Source organism: Opisthorchis viverrini (assembly GCF_000715545.1).
Source record: "Opisthorchis viverrini unplaced genomic scaffold opera_v5_272, whole genome shotgun sequence".
Classification (NCBI taxonomy): Eukaryota; Metazoa; Platyhelminthes; class Trematoda; order Opisthorchiida; family Opisthorchiidae; genus Opisthorchis; species Opisthorchis viverrini.
This window is the reverse complement of record NW_008751930.1, coordinates 263,161-285,496: the sequence shown is the minus strand read 5'-3', so window position 1 is coordinate 285,496 and position 22,336 is coordinate 263,161. Positions and strand designations below refer to the sequence as shown.

General features: G+C 46.3%; 1 protein-coding gene across 1 annotated transcript in view; it reads left to right on the top strand.

Moving 5' to 3' along the window:
* Positions 1-184: 184 nt before the first annotated feature.
* T265_09385 (hypothetical protein) overlaps positions 185-22,336 on the top strand; it is a gene marked incomplete at both ends in the record, with an annotated part of 34,223 nt that continues 12,071 nt past the window's right edge. Inside the window, 9 exons of the mRNA XM_009175429.1 lie at positions 185-469; positions 8,269-8,419; positions 8,472-8,646; positions 13,785-14,039; positions 14,912-15,002; positions 15,285-15,485; positions 16,833-17,106; positions 19,090-19,235; positions 21,450-21,662. Of these exons, the coding sequence (XP_009173693.1) occupies positions 185-469; positions 8,269-8,419; positions 8,472-8,646; positions 13,785-14,039; positions 14,912-15,002; positions 15,285-15,485; positions 16,833-17,106; positions 19,090-19,235; positions 21,450-21,662 (1,791 nt within the window). The remainder of the gene's footprint in view (positions 470-8,268; positions 8,420-8,471; positions 8,647-13,784; positions 14,040-14,911; positions 15,003-15,284; positions 15,486-16,832; positions 17,107-19,089; positions 19,236-21,449; positions 21,663-22,336) is intronic.

Here is a 22,336-nt window from a genome sequence, read left to right as displayed (position 1 = left end):
CAGCTACTTACCCCTCCTCCCCAAATCATCGGTGAACGAAACTGCGGCAGCTACAACCAGTGTACGACGAGTACGCGGTTCTCACAGCTGACGTAGTATATCTTTGTATTCTCGGACTACCGGATGTGCGAGAGTATGCGGAGAGCTCTCCAAAGGCTTCCTCACACAGCGGAGTCCGTCAGGGATGCCAACTCTATTCCTTTTTAACTTCGTGATCGATGAAATAATGAGACGAACGCTGGAGGGTATCCAAAGCCCTGATGTCCAAATAGCCTGTGAAGAAAACCTTGTCGATCTGGAGTGCGCAGACGACATCATTCTTATCTTCGAAGAAGAGAAGGCGCAGGTGTTTTTGGATGAACTGACCAAAGTCATCCCCTCCTTTGGTATGCGCTTTGCGCCCACGAAGTGTAAAATCATGCTCGTGGACGTGCAGTCCCTGAACGCGTCACTTACAATCCAGGGAGAGGTACTGGAAGTTGTGGAGCATTTTACATATCTTGGGAGTTGTCTTAGTTCTGATTGTAGTGTGAGGGATGAGGTTAATGCACAAATCTGCAAGGCTCGGGCCGCGTTTGCTAATTTGAGACACCTATGGCGCCAAAGTGGTTTATCCCTTAATGTCAAGGGTCGTGTGTATCAGGCTACGGTACAGGTCATTTTGTTGCATGGCTGTGAGACTTGACCTATTCGAGCACCGGAACTGAGACGTTTTCAGGTGTTTGACAATCGTTGTCTCAGAACTATAGCTCGTGTGGGTTGGTGTCGGTGAATCCGTAATGAGGCAGTTAGAAAGTACGGTTTCGGCTGTGCACCGGGTACTTCCATTGAAGAATGTGTCCAGCACCAGAAGCTGCGTTGCTTAGGCCATGTATTGCCCATGCCGAACCATCGTTTACCTAAGGGGCTGCTGTTTTTCTTGCCCACCTCAGCATGGTGGCCAACCTTTGACCTGACAGAGGATAATGAATGAAGAACCTGCATCTAGCTTTTCGTAACGTCCATTTTCGTCCCACATATCGTTTCCCAAGCTAGAAAACAAAATGGGAAGTCAGACTCCGTATTGAAGCCTTTTCAGCCCAATACTCGGCCTGAAAGCTAGGCTTGTCTACTCTTCTTTACTATTCCTACTGGATGTCTTCGAGGTTCCATTCTTATATCACTTATCTGTTCTACTTTACTGACTATCCCAATGTGCTTCTAAATTCCACCCCACTTTTTCAGACAGCCAAAGGTCTTCTAAGCCGTTGCACTTCGAATAGATGTTAAGGGCATAAAACAATAGTCAAATGACTGTCGAACAACTGCACGTGTTTACATTACATGCCGGCGCGAAAGGACACTCGGAATGATCATTGAGAACAGAACGCCAGTATTCGATAAATGCTTGGCTGTCCTACTGTCCTCATCTGTCACACCAATTTCAGAACTAATTCAATACGCGAAACGCCTCACTACTTTGAGTACCTCTGGAAATTGGGAGATACTGTCTTTGTGCATAGCGAGAATTAACTTGAAAGGATTGCGGAATCCGGTAGCTTACAGGTCTTATGTTTCCCGGTGCCTTCAAAGGGATTCTACGACCATGAAAATGGGTTCGATACGCACTTTTCATCCCTGAGTTGACTCAGAACACGGAATTCAAGGCACAACGTTATTCACTTCAGAAATATTCTTCTATTTACCGGTGAAGTTATCTGCTCATCATCATCATCATCATCATTGACAGCATAAAATCAGTGTTCAACACCGATACTTCATTGCCGTACAACGATGATTTCTTTGAAAGCCTTATAGTGAAGAAGAGAATAAAGGGACTTAATGCTAGATTACTACAATCATCCCGAAGTGCTTACACCTCCAGATACTCATTCAGGCAATCTGGATAGAAACTGGCGACAAGAACGGCACTGATATCGGTTGGCAACCATATATTTCAGCGTCTCCAACCAGGCGCACTGGGGATCACGCGGTCCTCATCCTGGTAGGTGAGTAGCACCGACAGCACCCAGATGCTTCGTAATTTCCTTCGCACCCCTCTGCCAGGTCATGAAAAGACCGGACATTACCGTGGTATGACGGTTTGCCTACCTCAGCGACCCATTGAGCTATACTACGGGGTTTCCACGAGACACAATTCACCAGGTTGGGTTGGTCTGTGGTGAGAAGTCTGACGAACACAGTCTCCTGGTGCTCCAGGTTGGGGGTTGGAACATATGGCGACTTATTCCGTAGAAATGGTAATGCATTTGCACTTCTCGCCAAACACCGCTGCCTTGCGGTTAGGCTTTTGATCCAAATGCTTTGGTTGAGGACTCTAACCATCCTCCTGTCTAGGTGTGGGCGCCCTGACGGTATTTCAGCCCACTTACAACCGTGACATCGTATCTGCACAGGCATGCAGAATGGCGCATCACAGTGTGTCAGACGAGCTGTTGCAATCGTTATTGTGGCCCAAGATAGACGATATTGTGGCCTAAGATTGAGTGAACACGCGAGGCATTCGGTAGTCCTCGAGCTCCTGAACTGTCGTTTATACTGACCCATCACCCATAATTCTTTTGACCATATATTTTGCTAATCTTTCTTTTTGCTTTTTTATATCTTTTTAATCTTTTTTTAATCTTTAATCTTTTTTATAATACAATCTCATAGTGCCCCTACAGCTGACACCTTGACATGATGGTCGGACTTGAGTGTTGCAGTGATCACGCGATATACACTGGCTGGAACTTCGTTCCACAAGGTGCAACCATGCCAGAAAGGCCAAAGGAAAGCAGCCAGACCAACAGCAGTCAAACTCCGTATTAGGAATAATTGTGCTACGAGGCTGTCTGGGGGTAACATCGCACTGTCCTCTGCGATAGAAGTGTGTAAGCAGTAAGGTGTTTCCCCCAGTTACCAACATGCCCATATTTATGGTAGCAGCGATGCTACCTCCCCCCAAGGAAGAACGGGTTAGAAAAGATCGGCCCTAGAAACCACACTCCGATTGCCAAACGGTTGACCGTGACCGCCGGCGCATTATTCAACACGGTCAAAATACTTTTACAGCCAAAGAGTCCGGTGCTGCTCAAAAGACACCTATTCTACATAGCCGCATCAGAAGTGAGACAGCAATGCCTTACTCCCTGGGCCCTCAGGTTAGGCCAGCTTCATGCATCCGAACAGGTCAGACTATTGATTCATTGGGTCCCGGAAGAGTTGTCTACGATAACTCTTCTTCCTGCTTGCTCACGAGTCAGACTTTTGGGTCAGATTCTCAAGGTGAAGTCTCACAATCAAATTCCCTCTTAGGCATGGGCAACCGGGTATTATCGTTTGCCCGCACGGTTTTTTATCCACCGATTTCCTTCCCCCACCCCTTCCCATCACACAAGCAAGCGCTGCTGAATCATTTGACTGCCAGTTATCTGATCGACGGGCCTTATGCAGCCATCTACTTATTAACAATAAACAAAAAACACTTTACCAAGTCCACGAGATCCTTTCTACATAAGGGCTTTCAACGTCCGTGTTCTGTCAAATTGATAAAAGAGCAATGCTCGCTGAGACATTACAATTGGTGTATGCTGTCTCCGAAACACATACAACAACCAAGCGTGGTTATGTGTCTCAGAACATCAAAGAAGAACTCATCTCACCGTGTGTCCGTTCATCCAGAAATGATGACTCGTGGAATATATGGCGTGGGAGTTGCACTCCCCCTGGGGCTGAACGTACTTTGCTGCACTGGGTCACAGTGAATAGTTGTTTCAGCGCCATCCGGTTATCCAGCCCAATCAAGCTCAGCCCACTTTGACATGAAAAGGCGTCTGTTTGTAGTGTCGGCATATGCTTCAACAGCTTGCAGTTCTAACGTTGAGATGAACATCCATTACTGAGAGTTGTCGGGGCCCATTCGTCAAGCACGATGCACTTACATAGTGACCCTGTCGGGTGATATCAATACCCAAGTCGTCGTCTCCTAGGAATGAAAACTGGGCGAGCGATTCGGGATCGATGTTCGTCGATCTGAGCTAGCTCAACAACTGTGGTAAACCAGCATTGTAGTGATAGAGAGCGCATGGATGAAGCATGACAAGATGTGAAAGGAGTTATGCTAGGGATAAATTTGTCTACCTTAGCAGCTGTATTAGTCCTGTGGAAGAGAATATTTCCACCCGGATTGGGAAGGTGAGAGCAGCTTTTGTGAGCCTGCGTCACATGTGGCGTAGGCGTGGCATCAGCCATATGTCATTGTGCTGCGCTGTATTTTGTTGTACGAATCAGAAGGCTGGCTGCTGCGCGCCCAGGACATCAAAAAAACTTTCAGTGTTCGACCATCGATGCCTTCAGAGCATTGGCCGAGTCTGGTAGGAACACCGGATCAGTAATGCTGAAGTCCGTCGAATGGTTTTCGAAAGGAATGACTCGCCCTTGGATAGATAAACTAATCACACTGCATGGGTTGCGGTGGTATGGCTGCGTCCTCCTTATACCAGTTGACAGACTTCTTCGGAGGGCTCTTTTCGCACAACTACGCGGTGGGTGGAAACGAGCCAAGGGGGATCAAGCAATGGCTTGGCAGCGAAGTATGAAAGCCATTACTGGCAAACTCAGCTGCGTTGGTCGTTGCCGTCTCCCTGTATGGAGATCCCGGGAGGGGCAAATCAATGGTTAGAGACACTTACAGACATGGGCCAGTCACGCCATCAGTGACACTCATGCATCCAAGCTATTGTTTTTAGTGCATAGCTCCCCGCAAAGAATGTCCACTGATACCACTGTGTTTACAACTCAGTTATATCAGCCACCTCCCGAAATAACCATTTAACGAAATTGTGGCAGCTATGGCCACCGCATGGTAAGTGTGCGGTTTTCACAGCTAATGGTGATGATGGTGGCTTAATGCATCGAGGAGAGTTTTACAAATTAGAGCACTATCTTCGGAAAGGATTATTATGATTTCGTGTAGTGAGTTCTTTCTTTTGTTGATACCACATTAAAAGACTGAAGCAACTTGCTGATATATACTGTTTTTGTGATTTCCGTCGTTGGAATCCCTAATGTTCAATACTCTGACCCTAAGGAGCTGCGTTGTACTCTGCTTTCTACTTGCGTTTTTCAGCGGAGCCACAGTGAACACTAATCGAAAACTAATCCTGGAAGCGTAGACAAACATCAATTCTACGCCTCAATTCCTGAATCCCTGCACCTAAAGGTCGACTTTCCCTGGATGATATGAGTGCTTTGCACTCACTCCGGTTGGTTGTAAAGGTGAATACATTCGTATATTTGATTTGGCCGAGTTGTACTGGTGTATGTTTTAATTATTGATCCTGTTCTAAACGCCATGTTCTAACCTTGTGCTCTGCTGTGCTGGTCGCTGTCCTGAGAGCTATCAGATCCAACGACTCGACAACTTATCCGTTCATCCACAGCTCAGGCAGTTATGGGGCTGCACAAACCGTCACACCGCACTGAGATTCAGTCTATTTGTGCCACTGTCATTTGGGAAGGACCAGTTAGTTTTCTGGAATCCCACGCAATCTACTGAGAGTTTGGCATCGTCGGCATAGGAGATCATTGGGGAACCAAGCATGGTTGTAAGGTCGTTGGTGGTCCATGTAGAGAAACGTGAGGTAAACTGCTGGCAGCTTTCTTAGTTTTTGAGCAGCATCCCACAATTTTGGCTTTAGAGGCTGTGCATATGCCGTTTGGGTTCACTTTTGACTGAAGAGTGGTGTGACCAGTTTTTCGTTGGTAACTTTATTCGTCGCAAAGCCTATTCTACTTGTTGGCAACTCTTGAGACGAAGCATCCATTGGAGGAGAACAAACGTTTTTGAGCTCTGTTAGTACACTTTACACTATTCCACTTGATTTACCATGCGTTCCGAGGTGAAAGTTGCAAAATTCTTCACTGTACTCCACCTTGAAGCAAGGAAATGAGATCTCCGAGGTAATTCGATTGTGTTAACTACAGAGCAACGTACGGACCAATTAGCATCTTCACGACCCTCAGGGGGATTTACATCTTGCGTAAGGGATAGGGCTACGGGTGATCTTGTGTCTTCAGGAAGAAATGGGGCTTCATCCAGCTGGACTTTGGCAATGTGATCTGTGAAAATGACTCCACGTAACATCTCTCGGTGAGCCGCACAGAAAATATAGCGTTTAAGGCTCTTTCTTGAGATTCAGGTTCAGTATCGTTGTAAGGGGAAAGTCCTCAGTAGTGTAGAAATTGTTGCGTGTTCTTCAGTCAATGGCATATGAGAACATATTCTCGATGTATCTGGTTCTCCTTGCCAGCTGAGATACTACCAAGTTGTCTAAGCCTAGATACGAGCAATCGAGCTTCAAAGTCTGGGTTCAAACCACAGACCTTCCGTCAGCGCTTTAACCACTGAGCTATCTTGAGCTTTGGGAACCTGATACCGTGTGGAATAGTGAGGTCTGTTCTAGGATGAAGTATACACTTTGACTACACTTCAAGATATCGGGAGTTGATTTCTTCAGAGGAGATAAGAAACTTTTCACATCGGCCGTACTCGATCGCGTGTCGGGACTGGAAGTCCCCCATAATGTAAGCGTCTATTACTGTTACTTTTCTGGAAGACGTAGGGTAATGTTTTCGCGAGGTTGCGCGGAATGCGACCAGATGTTCTAGTCAGATGCGGCTCACTCCATCTGGCTGGGATTTTATGAGACCGAGCACATCGTCCTCGCGGCATGTGGGTAGGAAGTTCATCCGGGAACTCCAGACAAGCTAGGATGTTCACTTTTTATCTGCTGAAGCGATAATGTTTTTTTTTCAAGTGGAAGTGGTCGCCACATGGACTTTCCCAACAAAGATGCAGGTTGTTGTTGATTAGAGGATGGCTGGTCCATTCGCCGCAGACAGTTACTAATACCCCGAGATATCACCAAGGGTATCATGTGTCTCATTAGATGTTAAATTCTTGGCATTATTCATCCGCTAGCGAAAATATGTAGTAATAATAATAGTAATAATCTTTCAGCTGGAACATCCTTTCTCTACCTAGATGCCATGCCACCCGAAGGAAGCACGAGGGCTAAGATACTGTCAGGCTACCCAAGTCTGGATAGGAGCAATCGAAATGCTGAGGCTGCGGTTGTCAAAAATTCAGATTATGTGCAGACCCAACAGACAGCGACAGGTGTCGCCTGTCCCCGCCTCTGTTTTACTGCCCTTCGTGTATTCGTGAACCTTACTACATAAGACCCCATTGGTAGGAAGCAAGTTTGGTGTCGGATTACATAACAATTTGTTATGTAACAACACACGTGATGAATTCTTTCGACGTGTCACGTGTCACGTTCGCTAATGACGGATTCGAGTTTTGACGTGTTGGAGTCAGCTGTGTCATAGCTCTAAGTATGTCGTACTATGTTCTGCCGACTGCACTGATGGAGGCCGGTCTGTTTTGTCACTGTAGGTGTCTCCGCAGCAGCCGGCTAACTTGCTGATTGAGTTGGGCGTGAGTCAATTGTTGAATGCAGTATCATCAGCCCCACCCCATCGGCCTAACAGTCACTTCTGAACGACGATAACAGCCGAGCTAGACCCTCTACGGCACTGCGGGGTTAGTGTACTGTTAATGCAGAACTTTAAAGTCAACCATTTGTGCTTCCAAAACCCTCTTGTCTATTAGCTACGTCTCGTAGTCTAATAAAGTGAAACCCCGGTAGCATCTCGCCACGCATTTATTCCATCCAATCTGATTAAATGATTAAGTGGTGCTCTTTGTTTTTAATTTTCATGGTATATAATATCTACCAATAACAATAATTCAATGCTATATGATAGTTCCACCCAATGAGCTGCGCTTCCTCGCGGAGTTCAGGCGTGTGATTGGTTGGATTAGTGAACTCATTAACCGCAGTAAGTGAACCAGTGAACGCCCGCAGGATGGTGAAGGTGGTGTTTCACGCAATCTGCTCATTTCGACGATCGGGGAGGGCTGGTGGCGTAGCAGTGGCTAACACCAATAATCCGAAATAGGCACGACGCCGACGTTAATTTTTCAAACTCTAGCGAAATCCCGCGCTTACCTGAAGTAAACAGTATCGGTGCTCTTTTAACGCCCAACTGAGACACGAGTGGACATGTCGGCGTTCGTATTACTGGTGATTCTGCCATGCGGTAGCATAACAGTAAATTCAGACAGCCTATATTAACAATTTTATGTTTTAACCGATACCTAACTGTAGTACAGTAGTCCTCTCTCTCTCCCTCTTTCAACCATTATTCCTTTCAATCCAGAATTTGCGATTTCCACAGTTGCTCACGACTCGCGGTGCTCAAAACGTCGTTCGAAATGTTCGACTTCCCTGTTTTCTACGCACGGAGACAAATAAACCAACTGACAAAACAACCACTCCTCCAGAATCAGGCTCTTCGAAGCCGAACTTCAGTAAGTCACCTATTTTGTGACGGTCAGCTTCTAACCCTTTGCTCACGTGTAGAACGCATCGAGTTTGAATTCTCTTTCGGTCCAGGCAAGTCAGCGAATCCTGGCGGTGTGGGCAATGGCCCGTTGATTATCCTCGGAGTCGCTTGCATCACTTACATCCTGGCAACTTCTGTTCCACGATATAAAAGGATCACATGGAAGGAGTTCGTGGACACTTTCCTGCAGCAGTGAGCTCTCCTTATCAGTCTATTAGCTGAACTTCTAGTTTACGTTGCGCAACTTTCAAACACTCGTTTGTGGATGTGCCGTTTGTGTGGACCTCCGTATTTGCTTTAGCCTCTTCTAAAGTGCTTTGGTTTTTTTCCTAGTCCATCTTAAAAACAAGTTCTTGTTCGTTTATTTGTCGAAGTTTTTCCCCGAGGTTCTGGTAATCTTTATTCGTTCACCTGTAATAGTGATAGGGACTCATAGTACCCACCGTCATGAGCACCGTGGTGGCAAAGTCGATATGTGACCGGCTAGAGTTCTTTGGAAGTTGTGTGATGATTTCTAACCGTCGGCTTAGTTTTTGTTCCGAAAGGCATTGGAATATATTCTTGTTACGAATTCCAAGGAGTGAAGCGGTCCAACGTTGATCGATCGTCTACTTCTTTGTCCGGGGTCGTTCAATGCCGAACGATGGATTCGTGACGTGAAAGCTCTCACTTCAACTATAGCTTGTCCCTAGATGAAAGAAGAAGATGAAAGAGGAACGAGCTTTTTGTCAAAAGGCCAATCGGCACTGCTGACTCGACCGGTTAGGATGCAGCTGAATGGAAAAAGTCATCGTTCGTCGTAACTGAGCCAACATCATTACCACACTCTCTGAAACGCAATGCTGACTGTGACCCGTGTGATGGAATGTCACCCGATCCAGCTGAACCTTCGCCGCGTGTTATCCGTTTTGGATTCTTTTGTCGAGTGACCAGCGGTATCTAGTAAAAAAGTCGGTCCATAGGTGCATGCAGCGTTTCAGCAGTGAAAGAAAGAAAGCGACTTGAAACGTTATTGGTTGTTGCTTGGTTAGTACTCGATAGATAGATAGATTCGACATAAAACAGCTTTCGTCAACAATGTTGGCGAAACCAGCCTCAATGTGACAGTGACAGCCGTGAGACCGCTGATGTTGGGATGTTTATCTGTCACACAAAAAGCGAGCCGACTCAGGGACAGTGCTCCACAAGTCGCACTTCCAACGAACACTAAATGCACCCCAATTATGGCAACCTCAGAATTTCTCGAAAGGCTTCGACACCGCTGGTTATATCGATTTCCAGGAGTTGAATTCGGTGTTGTTGTTCTATGGCACAATGTGGGGACATCACTGGCACTCCACTTTTAGAAGAGCGAGTTTCTCTGGCATTTCCTTTGAATTGTTATTTTTTGGGGGAAGCAACACCAGAAACGCACAAGTACATTTTTTGTTGACTCGAGAAGGCTTCCCCGTCCTTTCAAAGATAAAGCAACGTTCCTTACGTTTTTTGACGCCTATGTATTACGGTAAACGATTGATCTGATAAGTATTGACACCAGTTCAATGAGTTTTTCCTAACTTGATCTGGATCGGTAGTTCAACATAGGTTACGCGCACGTTCACATGCCGAGAAATGTCTCTGAATTTTTATGGACTGAAGGTGTAATCAAGAATAGTGTTTGAGCTTACCACAAGTGCGATTGATTATATTTTAGAATATACTTCTAAAATACCCTTAACGTTCCTTATTTGTATCTGCTCGGAATTGTAAAACTACCTGTTTGTAGAAATCCAGGCAAGATTAGTCGATGTAAGTTCTACCTACCTGTCCTACTGATGCGCCAGAAGGCAAGACAGACGGAGTTCTCTCTCATATAATGCAGCCGGGTGGCGGCCAAATGTCTTACGCTCCACAAAGGTAGCAGACATCGTATACTGTCGCTTGCAGGCATTTAGGCCCATTCAGCGATAACTTACACTGCCAGGAGTGTCTATAAATAAACTTTGCTTTGGAGGTTTGTCATCGAACTACATCGTGCATCACTCTATCGTCGTTGTCATCAATGACAGCAATGCATCAGTGATGCATAGTGTTGCTCAGTGCAGAGAGGGGTGAAGAGTAGGGTACTAGTGCGTCATCATGACCAATAACATCTCTGTTGACTGTGATGCTTCACCGCAGTATAACCAAAAAATTTCATCCAGTTATATTTAAAGCCTTATAGTGAAAAGAAGAGTTGGTGAGGAAGGAGGTTGGAGCTGGTCTATCGCAAGCCTTCTTAAGTGCCAGCATCTCAAGCGATCAACCAGACAATCTGGAAAGAAACTGACACCGGTCAGTCGTCTTTTCTTGTAATGTTCCAAACCAGTCGCATGAGGCGTCACGTGAACCCTATCCTGGGAGGTGGACCGCACCAACACACAAACTCCTGGTGATCTCTCTTACACCCTTCTGTCAAGTCATACGTTTCCGCCGTTCTGAAGCAGGCAGAGAGAACAACACCGGTCTCGGCATGCGTGGAACATGGCAGAGCCATCGTAATCGATGATACTGGATGTTTTCCGCGATTGAAGTACCTACAACCAAACGTGATCACCTCGTGATTAATCCGTTGACGCGATCCAACGCTTCTGAGGCATTGGTCTTCATAAAACTGAGAACGCCTCACACCATCTGTCCGCAGAGGCCACGTCTCGCAGCCGTACAACAACATATCCCTTATTGTAGCTTGGTACTTGCAACCCTTAAGATCCAGCAGTATGCCTTTTTGATGCCACAGGTAACGGATATCAGTAACGCAAACCTGATTGAGGCCTTTGAAACTCGTGGACTGACTTCATCAGATAGAGCTAATGCATCTACCGAAGCATGTAAAATTCCCCGCAACGTCTGGTGATTCTCCTTAAATCTTAGTGGACATGTTCAGGGGCTGTACGTTCTGAAGCATGACTTTGAGTTTTGAAGGTGCAAGGCGCATGCCCAAAGATGATATGACGGTGGTCAGTCTATTCAACAGGTCTTTTGCTTCGTCTTCGTCTTCAAGGATTAGGGCGTACTCCAGATTGATAAGGTTATCACCAGAAGCAATTTGAACACCGGAATTTTGAAGACCCTCCGGCGTCCGCCTCATTACTTCATCAATGACGAAATTGAACAATAACGGAGAGTGTAGACATCTTTGTCGGACACCACTTTCTTGTAAGGAAGCTTTTGGAGAGCTCACCATACAGTCTGGCACACCTAGAGGTGTGTGACTATAAACACTGGATTATGTTCAACTTCTGGGGTATACCCAGTTAAGCAAGCATGGTTAACAGTACTAACCGACTGACAGGAGAGAGCGAACCCTTGAAGTCAAGACTGTGAGTCGTATACACGGCTTCATCTAACACATGACGGAGTATGAAGATGTGGTCGACGCAGCCTCTACCCAGTCGAAATCCCGCTTGATGCTCACTGCTCAGTGATTCGCTTGCCGCCATAGGACGATGAAGAAACAGTCACGCCAGAAGCTTTGTTGCAACAGGAGTCAAACTGTCTTCTCCGGTTACTACATTTACTGCGAGTACCGCCTTCGAAAATGGACATTATTGTCGACCCACTCCAGTGGTCTGGGACAGCCTTTCTCCCAGATAGACACAAATAGGCAAGACAGGTACTGACTCACAGCCATCATTGAACAGAGCAGATGAAAGGCCTTCACGACCAGAAGCACGATAACGCTTAAGTCGAGGTATACATTCGGACACTTGTGAAACTGAGGGGAGTTCATAGTCCACCAGTCTGTCGAAGGCCGGCGGCCCGGAGTGGAGCTAGCAGATGGCTGAATGAACCGTTGTTCGAAGTATTGTACAAATTCAATGCCGGGATGAAATAGTTCAAAAAGATGAGGACAACTGATGAGATTTCGTGAATGAAGGTCCGGACGCGGGACGTATTTTCTCTGCAATCTAACTGCTACAGGTGTTCCGTAATTGTCCGTGGACTTCGACTGTCTTCCTGGCCCAGCTGACAGCACTCGTTCACGTTAGCATATCATGGTCTGTCCGTTTCGAGCCTGAAACAAAAAAAAACAAGCTGGGCATGTATGGTGAGTCCTCCAACCCTCATTTCGTACCACAGTTCGACGGATGGCTAATCTCGTTGGTGGTCAAGCGAAATGAATACCCTCGTGGGCAGTCAGACACTGAGGCGGGTCACACGAACAATCAGAATACGAAACCAAGCGGTAGACATAACCGTTCTGTAGAGGGGGGAAACCCCCCTTCTCTCTGATTGCAGCTGACCCGCCAGGCCAGAGCGGATGAAAGTGTGGGTGTTGTTGGTGCTGTTTGCATCCCAGGATGGGGTCCTCATGACCTCCACCGTGTGCATGATTGGAGACACTGAACGATAGATATGGTGGCTAACCGATGTCGGTGGTGCTAGTTTCCACCCAGATTGTCTGACTGAGTGTGCAGGTGTAGACGCCTCCGATGTTTGTGGCAGACCAGCCCTAGGTTCCTGTCACACTTTTCTCCTTTCATGGGGACGAGATGGGCCAAGTGGTTAGAGCGCGAATTTACTGACCGGAAGGTCCGTGGTTTGAACCCGACCTCTGCCACTCGACTTCCCTGGCAGTATCCCAGCCCTCGTGCCTCCTTCATGTGGCATGGCAGCTAGGCACCGAAAGGGTGCGACAGCTGAACGATTTTTTCTAACTTTCTTCTTTCAACTATTAGGCTCTATTCAAATAGGGTGACGGTTGTGAGCCAGTGAATCACCGGTGTTCTCATATGGTGTTGCCGTCAGTATTGATGGAGCCCAAGATGGTCCAGTGGTTAAGGTGCGAACTTACTAGCCACAAGGTCCCTGATTCAAACCCACCCCCCGGGTATCTCGATCACTCCTATTTTTCAGTATTCCAGCCTCGTGTTTCTTCGGGATGCACCGGAGAAAGAGTGTTACAGATGAGCGATTATCATCAATCATCGTTAATTTTTTTCAGCGATACTGATCATGATTCCTTATACCATGATTGTGCTTGGCATTGTGGAGTGGTCCAGCAACCTGTGAGAATTCATCCTTATTGGTTCATTCTCAATACTGTAGACCTTCTGACAGCAGCTCTCGACCAGTACCTCATTTTGTGAGATGAGGGCACCAACAGCCTCCTATTAATATGATATCAAAATTAACTAGTGCATTCAGTTGCCTGGGTATCGTGCGAATTGCGACTGCCTTGTTGTCCAATTATTTCCCTCGGTTTCTTGAGTTTTTCTATAATTAATTAATCAATAAATCAACAAATCAATTACTTAGTTGAGTTGATAATTATACCCGTTTAATTCCTTCATCTGTCTCAAATGCAGAGGACTGGTTGACCATTTGGAGGTTGTCAACAAGTCATGGGTTCAAGTCTATCTAAAACCCGGCGTGGAACCCACCGTGCATCTACCCTCTGGTTCTCGCGATTTGGCTACGCCACAAAGCACCCAGCCCGCAACCTATTGGTTTGAGATAGGCGCGGTGGACACGTTCGAACGGGGTTTACGCGAGTTAGAGTCACATATGGGCGTCGATCCAATGCATCGGATAAATGTCATCTATTCGACAAGGGTGCAAGCGTAAGTGATTTTCTCTCTCTCCCTCTCTCTGTGTAATTTTGCTGTGTTGGACGCAAGATGACTCATTGGTTAAGGAGCGAACTTACTGACCAGGAGGTCCGTGTTTTCAGCCCGGCCTTGGCATCTCGACTGCTCCTATCTATGCTTGGTTATAACTGGGTGTATCTCAACCTTCGTTCTTTCTTCGCATGGCTTGGCAGCTATGCGCCGAAAGGGCGTTACAGCCGAACCATGCGGTTAGATTGTTTATCCATATAAGATTTCCGTCAGAACGCCATTTTGGCAGTAGCAGTAGGCGAACTGGCGTAGAACGGTCGATAACAGGTCTTCGGATGAAAGCGACCGGGTTTACTGGCCCTGAAACGTATTCTTCTAGGATTTCGCGTTGACTACTTAGGTCTGTGGATGGGTCGTGGTCACAGTTTCATGCATACCCTAGTTGTTGAACAATCCCTGAACGATTGGGGGTTTTCGTGCAGCAGCATACCCTGTACCTGTTCGTTTATTGTGTTTCGCGGAGCTCAGTTCGCTGATTGCACCGGATTCCTATGTTCTGTTCCTTGCTCGAAATAAAAGATGATTAAATGTCAAACAGTTATTCACAGGCATTCGATGTAGAGTTGTCACAGTAACTCGCGTCACGATGCGGACGTGGTAATCAACAAGTTAGAAACCCACCGACTTCGAACTGTCGGTTGACCGATAACAGAAACAATAATGTGTTTTGCCATTAAGCTCAAATCAGTTTATCGTTACACATTGCTAGAACTGATTTTTTACACGCCAACTGCTTTCGTAACAATACTGATTTAATCAGCACACACGAATATATCGCAGCATCTCGTGTATGATCCCCCCTCCCCTATTTACAGTTCGGAGGTTTTCCATTTTGGAGTTACTGCGGTCATCCTAGGCCTCGTCCTCTACTCGTTACGAAGCAGCTTCGGGGGTATGGTCCGTAAGGTGAGTCGGTTTTTGGTCCATTTTGAAATTGAGTTTATCAACAGCTTACTGTATAGTTCATCCCTTTTGGTTTGTGAAATGTCCCGCCCCGGCGATTGATCAATCAGGGTCAACACGGGTACCGTTGATGTAAGAGGGCCGTTGCTGCCTTTTTGTCGCGCGTTGCATTCTATTGCATTTATTGCATGTGATGTTCAAAACGTGGTGCACTTCCGCCCGTGGAGCTGCACTTCTCCTAACCGTCTTCAAACCTCGTCGCTTTTCTCTCCCACCGTCGTCTAGGGTGGAATGGGATCTGGCCTGTTTAACTTCGCACAGTCACCTGTTCGCCTCATAGAGCGGGACAAAATTGGCGTGCGGTTCGCAGATGTGGCCGGATGCGAGGAGGCCAAGTTGGAGATAATCGAGTTCGTCAATTTTTTGAAGAATCCTCAAAAGTACGAAGCTTTGGGAGCCAAAATTCCTCGTGGAGCAGTGTTGAAGGTGAGACAGACCATCGGTCCTATCTTAGAGCTCTTACAGCGTCTTACAGCTGAACGATGGCTAAACTTTACGTAAATAATCGTTTGCCACACAGGATATCCTTCAGGTCTCCGCGATTGGTGGACACACTTTCCAGTTTCTTTTCATCATAAAATTTCTAAGTGGTATGGTCAATTCAAAGTTTTACAGTTGAATGAAATTCCTGTGGAATAAAACTGCCGAATGAATAGGTGTGGACTGATGCTAGACAACTGAGGTTGCGTTTCTCACGTTTTCCCGAAATAAAAGCTGTCATCTTGGTATCGTTTTTTGGCGATACAAACTCTGAGCCGAGTCAGCTCGAGTGAGCTTTTTTGACGGTAGCCTTTAGTGCACCGGTTTGGGGTCCTTTCAGTCCGTTGTCCAGGTAGATGGATTATTATTATTATTATTATTATTATTATTATTATAACTTGGTGAGGCTTTTGGATCTGATGTAGGACCCTTTGTGACGTGAGGACTTCTGGAATAGAGAGGCGAATAACACAGGCTGTCTGTGCTGTGAAATCAGCCAGACAGTTGTTGGAAGTTTCGTTGGTACGGGTGGAACAGTGGTCCCAACGTGAATTGCTTTGCCGCTCACAATTGAGCACGCGTGTGAATAACGATCATGATCGTTCAACTGTAACACCCATTTGATGCCCAGCTGCCATACCACCCGAGGAAGTACGAAGGGCTGGGATACCGTTAGTTTGTCCAAGCCTGGACAAGAACAGTCAAGGTATTGACCTTCCAGTCTGTAGTTTCGCGCCCTAGCTACTCTGCCATGCCACCCGAAGGAAGTACGAGGGCTGGGATACCGTTAGTTTGTCCAAGCCTGGACAAGAACAGTCAAGGTATTGACCTTCCAGTCTGTAGTTTCGCGCCCTAGCTACTCACCTACCTAGAGCCCACTACGCGTCTTATCCAACCCATCAATCGACGGGACAAAACTGTTTCTCCACAAACTTAACTTTCCTGTTTTTTGTGCATAAGTATGATGGTATTTTAAATAAACCTACGATTTCCCTCCCAAATGACAGTTTAACTGTTTGTCGTAGTGCTGTACTCTCTGTTGACTTTGATTATGCTTTGAGTGTTCTGTACGAGTCAGTCCGATGTGTTTGGCGGTTTGCTGTGACTGGAAGGGACGGAAATGGGTATAGATATGAAAGTATTAGTGACAGAGCGGAACAAGTAGTTAGCAGTTAGACAAAGTCACGTGATTAGGACTATTCCATGAAGTATCACTTAGAGATTTCCGTACGCACTGTTTTGCTCAGCCACATTCTTCCATGATCTGAGTTTGACGATTCAACTCTCCTTCAGGGTCCACCAGGCACGGGAAAAACTATGTTGGCCAAAGCAACGGCCGGTGAGGCCAATGTACCATTCCTGTCCATATCCGGCAGCGAGTTTCTAGAGATGTTTGTCGGTGTCGGCCCCAAACGCGTTCGTGACATGTTCTCTACCGCACGATCCAAGGCCCCGTGCATCCTCTTCATTGACGAGATTGATGCCATCGGTGGCAAGCGGTCCGGTAGCAGTTTCGGACATCAGGAAAGAGAGAACACACTGAATCAGTTGTTGGTGGAAATGGACGGTAAGTGTTCTTTTTGAATAACGGTCATCCAGCAGTTTAGCCCAGACTTTTAAGTGTTCTTTTTGAATAACGGTAATCCAACTTCAACGCGCCATAGCTGGCTGTCGGGAACAACATGGTTCGAAACCGACCTCTGCCTCTCGACTTTTCCTGTCTAGGCTTGAGCAACCTGACAGTATCCCAGCTCAGGTGGCATGGCAGCTAGGCACCGAGAGGGTGTTACAGCTGAACGATATTTTTAGCTGGCTGTTCAGTCATTGAAGTTCGCCTAAATCACGCTCGAATTCGCTTTGGTATGGTCATAAGCCTGGCGGTATTTTCAAGATATTTCCTCATCCAATCAGAATCAAGAATGGCCAGGATGACCGGTAGCTTAAGCGCAATATGTTTTGTTCGTTGGAGCACTTTTAGTTAAAATACGACAATGCGAATAAGATTCAATAGCTCTGATCTTTTGATTTACGTTTGTCAGTGGCTGCCAGTTGAGGCGTTTTTTGTTCTGCTCACCTGCTTAGGCTCAATATCACTATGACCAAAGCCCAGCTATCAAGTAACTAAGGCTTCTGGCCGGTTCTTGTTCCCTCTATATCCAGGAATTTCCACCGTCTTTTCGCCATCCTCTATATATACGATTTCTTTGAGAGAGATAAGAACAATTTCAAAGATGTGCGCTATGCTGTTTTCCAACAGTGTGTTGTACGTCTTTTATATCCATTCAAAACTTCACGTGCTCGCAGCCGTCACTTTGTACTGATTGGTTTGGAGCATACTAGTAGGGTGGTATGCGGAATTTGTGGTGTGTCAACAAGCAGGATCACATGTGCGCGCAACGTCGCCGGTCAGAACACAACACGTTTGTGGGCGTCAAAGAGTAGAAAATCAAGTTTAATTAATCAGTCTGTCGGTTTACTTTGATTCATTCTATCATCACCTCATTTCATAGGTTGTTCGAGTGTTTGGCACATGACCGAGTCATTGACCTGTTAACCAACTGGATCCACTCTGGTTTTCAGAGCGCCTTTCAAATCACACAATTATCAGTTATTTCGCGGACATTTGAATAGGCCGTGTTGAAGTGTAGGGGACTTCCGGCTTTATAGTTTGTCATTTGTCTTGGGTTCGGGATCTGTTGTGTCTTGTTGAACTGTAATGCAACTCTGTATCAGTCCTTTGGCTTCCTGCTCCACCCACTATGGTATACCAAAAGGCGCGGTAGCTCTACACAGTCATTTATGGAGACAAGGGAAAAATTATTACAGCTTTATTTATAGGGTAATCACAAGGTGTTCCACAAGGTCGTGCCAGAATCTCCGTGAAGGTGCGAGAACCGTCGAGTCAAAGATGCTCGATCCGTATTGGCTGGCATTCTGACCAATCAGGGCATGTCTTCGTCTGGTCCGTGCCCTGCACGTGACACATCCGCCCTAATGATGTGATGTTCAGTTATTAGGGACGGCTGACTTCCGGACAGGATCCCCTCAATGGGGTCTGTGAGATTACGCTTGATCTCTTCATTTGGCAGCAGAAATCACTTGTAAGCTATCGTCATCTATGGTTCGGTTTAGGACCTTGTTGATCTTGATCTTGTTTACATCACCTTAGTTAGTACACTTGGTGTGTTCAAGTCTGGTTGGTTCGTTCTGATCAATCGCCTCAACTTTGTTTTCGTTGATTGTAAATCAACTTTTTCATTGTCACGTAGTTATACGTTTTGTGTGGTACTTTTTCCGTTTACTCTATCAGCTTTTTTCACTTGTATGCGCACTCCCCGTTTACAATGATGAACACAATCGCCGTAGATGACGTGGCTACGTTACCCCTCGGGGCGACTAGCACCTTCGGTCATCTGTGTCATTTAATCTTCTCTCTGACTCGATACACGTGTCAACTTCTGATATCCGTCTCTGTCATTTACGAAACCATTGTTTTCCCTTTTCTGTCCATCCGGTGACCGTGAATCAACTGGACACACCGCCTGAATAGGATTCACCACTCAAGAGAATGTTGTCGTTTTGGCAGCCACAAACCGGATCGATATACTCGATCCGGCTCTCCTTCGGCCCGGGCGCTTCGATCGTCAAATCTACGTATCGCTGCCAGATATCAAAGGTCGTGCGTCCATTTTCAAAGTGAGTTTTTTCCTCAATTATTCCCCACTAGCTACTGTTTTTACCGTCCCGTTGAACAGATAATCTACCAGCCTGGCTATCCCTGTTCGTGCAGTTGTTATGTGGTGGCTTTGAGATCTGGCAGTTCTTGTGATTTCTTAATGGCACATTACAGTGTCTTCGTGGACAAAGTGAACTACTATAGTGAGGCCGTTCTAAGGTGTGCTATACTCAGATGCTCCCGTTGAATAATAAAAAATAATAATCGCTTAGCTGTAACACCCTTTCGGTGCCTAGCTGCCATGCTACGCGAACAAAGCACAAGGGCTGGGGTTCTGCTAGGTTACCCAAGTCTTGACAGGAGAAGTCGAGAGGCAGAGGTCGGGTTCGAACTACGGACCTTTCTGTCATCAAGCTCGCACTGTAGCCACTTGAGCCATCTCGCCATCTCCCGTTAAAATCTCGTGTTGATGCCATTGGAGTGAGTTTCTACTTTTATAGTCGCAAACGACTCCGCGTTTATCAAACTGTGAACTTCATGGGTCTGAAACTGCAGCCCATAACAGAAAGATATGGCCTTCAATTGACCGCCTGCTTCATTGATACGGAAGCTTATATTTAGACAGGCCAAGTGATGGGAATTCCTCTCGGTTTATTCTATGATATCGGTAGCTGCTAACCGGAAGCTTTAGTGTGTGACTACACCGCCTTTTTCTACCGGAAACCATTTGATCTCATCCGTTAGTAAAAGATACTGTCCCGATTGCATCGTTCACCTCGTGCCCCAGCGTGGACGTCGATCCGGATATGAGTCACTCGAGTCACCTCTTTGTCCGCAGTCCAGTGTGGTCTGCGGAATGGGCTCGAAAGTACTTGTGGTGTGCATCCACTTGGACACTGTCGACACACTCTGATGTACAGAGCAGTTGGTTACCTGAAAGAGATTTGATACCTGGCCCTAATGGTTTTCGCTACCTACCCTACCAGGAACATATCCATCTGTTGAACTAGACACGAATGAGTGTATTTCTCTAAGACAGTCCAATTTGGGTTCAAGTAGAACGTAAGTTTGACGGAAACTCGGGGACTGCGCCTACCTGATAAGCCCCAAGGAGGGTGAAATCGGTCGTGGATTGTGGAAGAGTTTTCACCAACCTTGTGAGTAGTTTCCTTTATGAAGACACATGTTTTCTTTTAAAATGCTCGCTTATCCTGAGCTCGCAGGGCTTTCCTCAAATTGACTCTTTTGTTGTTCCCTGTGAGCAGAGCAGACGTCATATCTCATCAACTTTGATTGTACTCAAACCTTAGGGTTACTGAGCTATACTCGGAACTATGTGTAACGATCGGAGATTGTCGTGACAAATACAATTTCCAAGCAAAACATGACCCCGCATTTCCCAGTTCACCGACAAACCATAATCATTGTGCTTAATTTTCCTGTAAGGACAGCTAAGCCACTTCTTGGTGCAGCCTTCTTTTACATCGACATACGACACGTTTCATCCAAGTACTGATTTACGTTGTTCATTTTGAGTTACTGACCTACTGCTTGAAACTTCTCTACTTACTTCTGAAATCTCGGGGATCTAAGTTTTGTTGTTCCCTGTGAGCAGAGCAGAGCGGGCGATATGGCTCGCCTTGGTTCCGATCCTTCAAAGATACGAACCGTTTTAAATAATCTGAATAAGTCAGCTGCTAACACGCTTTCTGTGCCTAGTTGTGATGTCATCCGATTAAAGCACGAGGGTTGAGATACTTCCAGGTTGCGCAAGGCTAGACAGGAACGGTTAAGATGCCGGGTTCGGGTTCGAACTACGGACCTTCCGGTCCATAGGTTCTCGCTATAATCAGTCCGTCGATTTAGGAACGAATTTGTACTGTTACGCTTTTTTATTCCCACGCCAAACTTTGTGTGTAAAAGGTATAATCGTTGTCCTATTGGGTTCGTGTTTACAAGTTTCAAATCCATTCAGTGATTTGAACAATAAGTATGGGAAAAGCGTTTTGTCCTGGCCTCTCAGCACCTTACGAACTGTATTGAGCGTCCTAACCTCATTCCTTATTTCGTGCCGAAGATTAATGCTTGCCTGATTCACTCACCCAAGTTTTGTGACGGTGTGCACTTGTCGTGGATATTTGTCGAAATCTAGTTTCACTTTCGCTAGCATTGTGTTTTTCCTCATCACAGACCTAGTTTTATTCTTAAAATTCCCCCCTTTCAACACCTATCAGGTTCACTTGAAACCATTAAAACTGGCTGAGGATCCTCAGACTGTGGCCCGCCGAATGGCTGCCCGTACACCTGGTTTCTCTGGTGCTGACATAGCGAGCGTGTGCAACGAGGCGGCACTAATTGCGGCGCGCGAAGATGCGCAGAGCATTACTCTGGTGCACTTCGACAAGGCAATTGATCGTGTCGTAGCCGGCTTGGAGAAGAAGAGTCAGGTGAGAGGTCTTTGGTCGTTGGTTTGTGCCCATGTGTGTTATTTTGTGGCCTTGATTTCGTAGGCAACACTATCTTACTTCTGTCAGTTTGGGAAACACCCGCATGGTCATGAGTTGAAATCATTTGGTTGCTTCAGGCAATGCGTTGCCTACACTTCGCATAGTCACTCAAATATTTTGGTTAGGTTGACGATGGAAGGAATGTATTTGGTCATGCCTGATAGACAGACGGTAGCGCAACTCCTATGTCGGTGCTTGGCTTCCTGTTCTGGTATGTATGTTATATGTATGGTTTATCAAGAGACGCGGTAGCTTGAGCTGAAAGAAAATCACTACAGCTTTATTTGCAGGTTTATCGCAAAATTTCCCTCACGATCACGCTAGATTCTTCGTAGTGGACCAGAAGCGCCGAGCCATAAATGTTTGTTTCTGTTGGCTGAGATTCTGACCAGTTAGGGCATGCCTTCGTTCTCCTCGTAGCCGACTCGCGCTACGTCTGTCCAATCGACGTGTTGTTGGGCTATTTACTGCGCCTGGTTGGAGACGCTCCAAGATAAGGCTGCCAACTGTTGTGGGTGGCGTTCTCGTTGTCAGTTTCTATCCAGATTGCCTGAGTGAATGTCTGGAGGTGTAGGCACCTCGGAATGATTGTGTTAAGCTAGCACTAAGTCCCT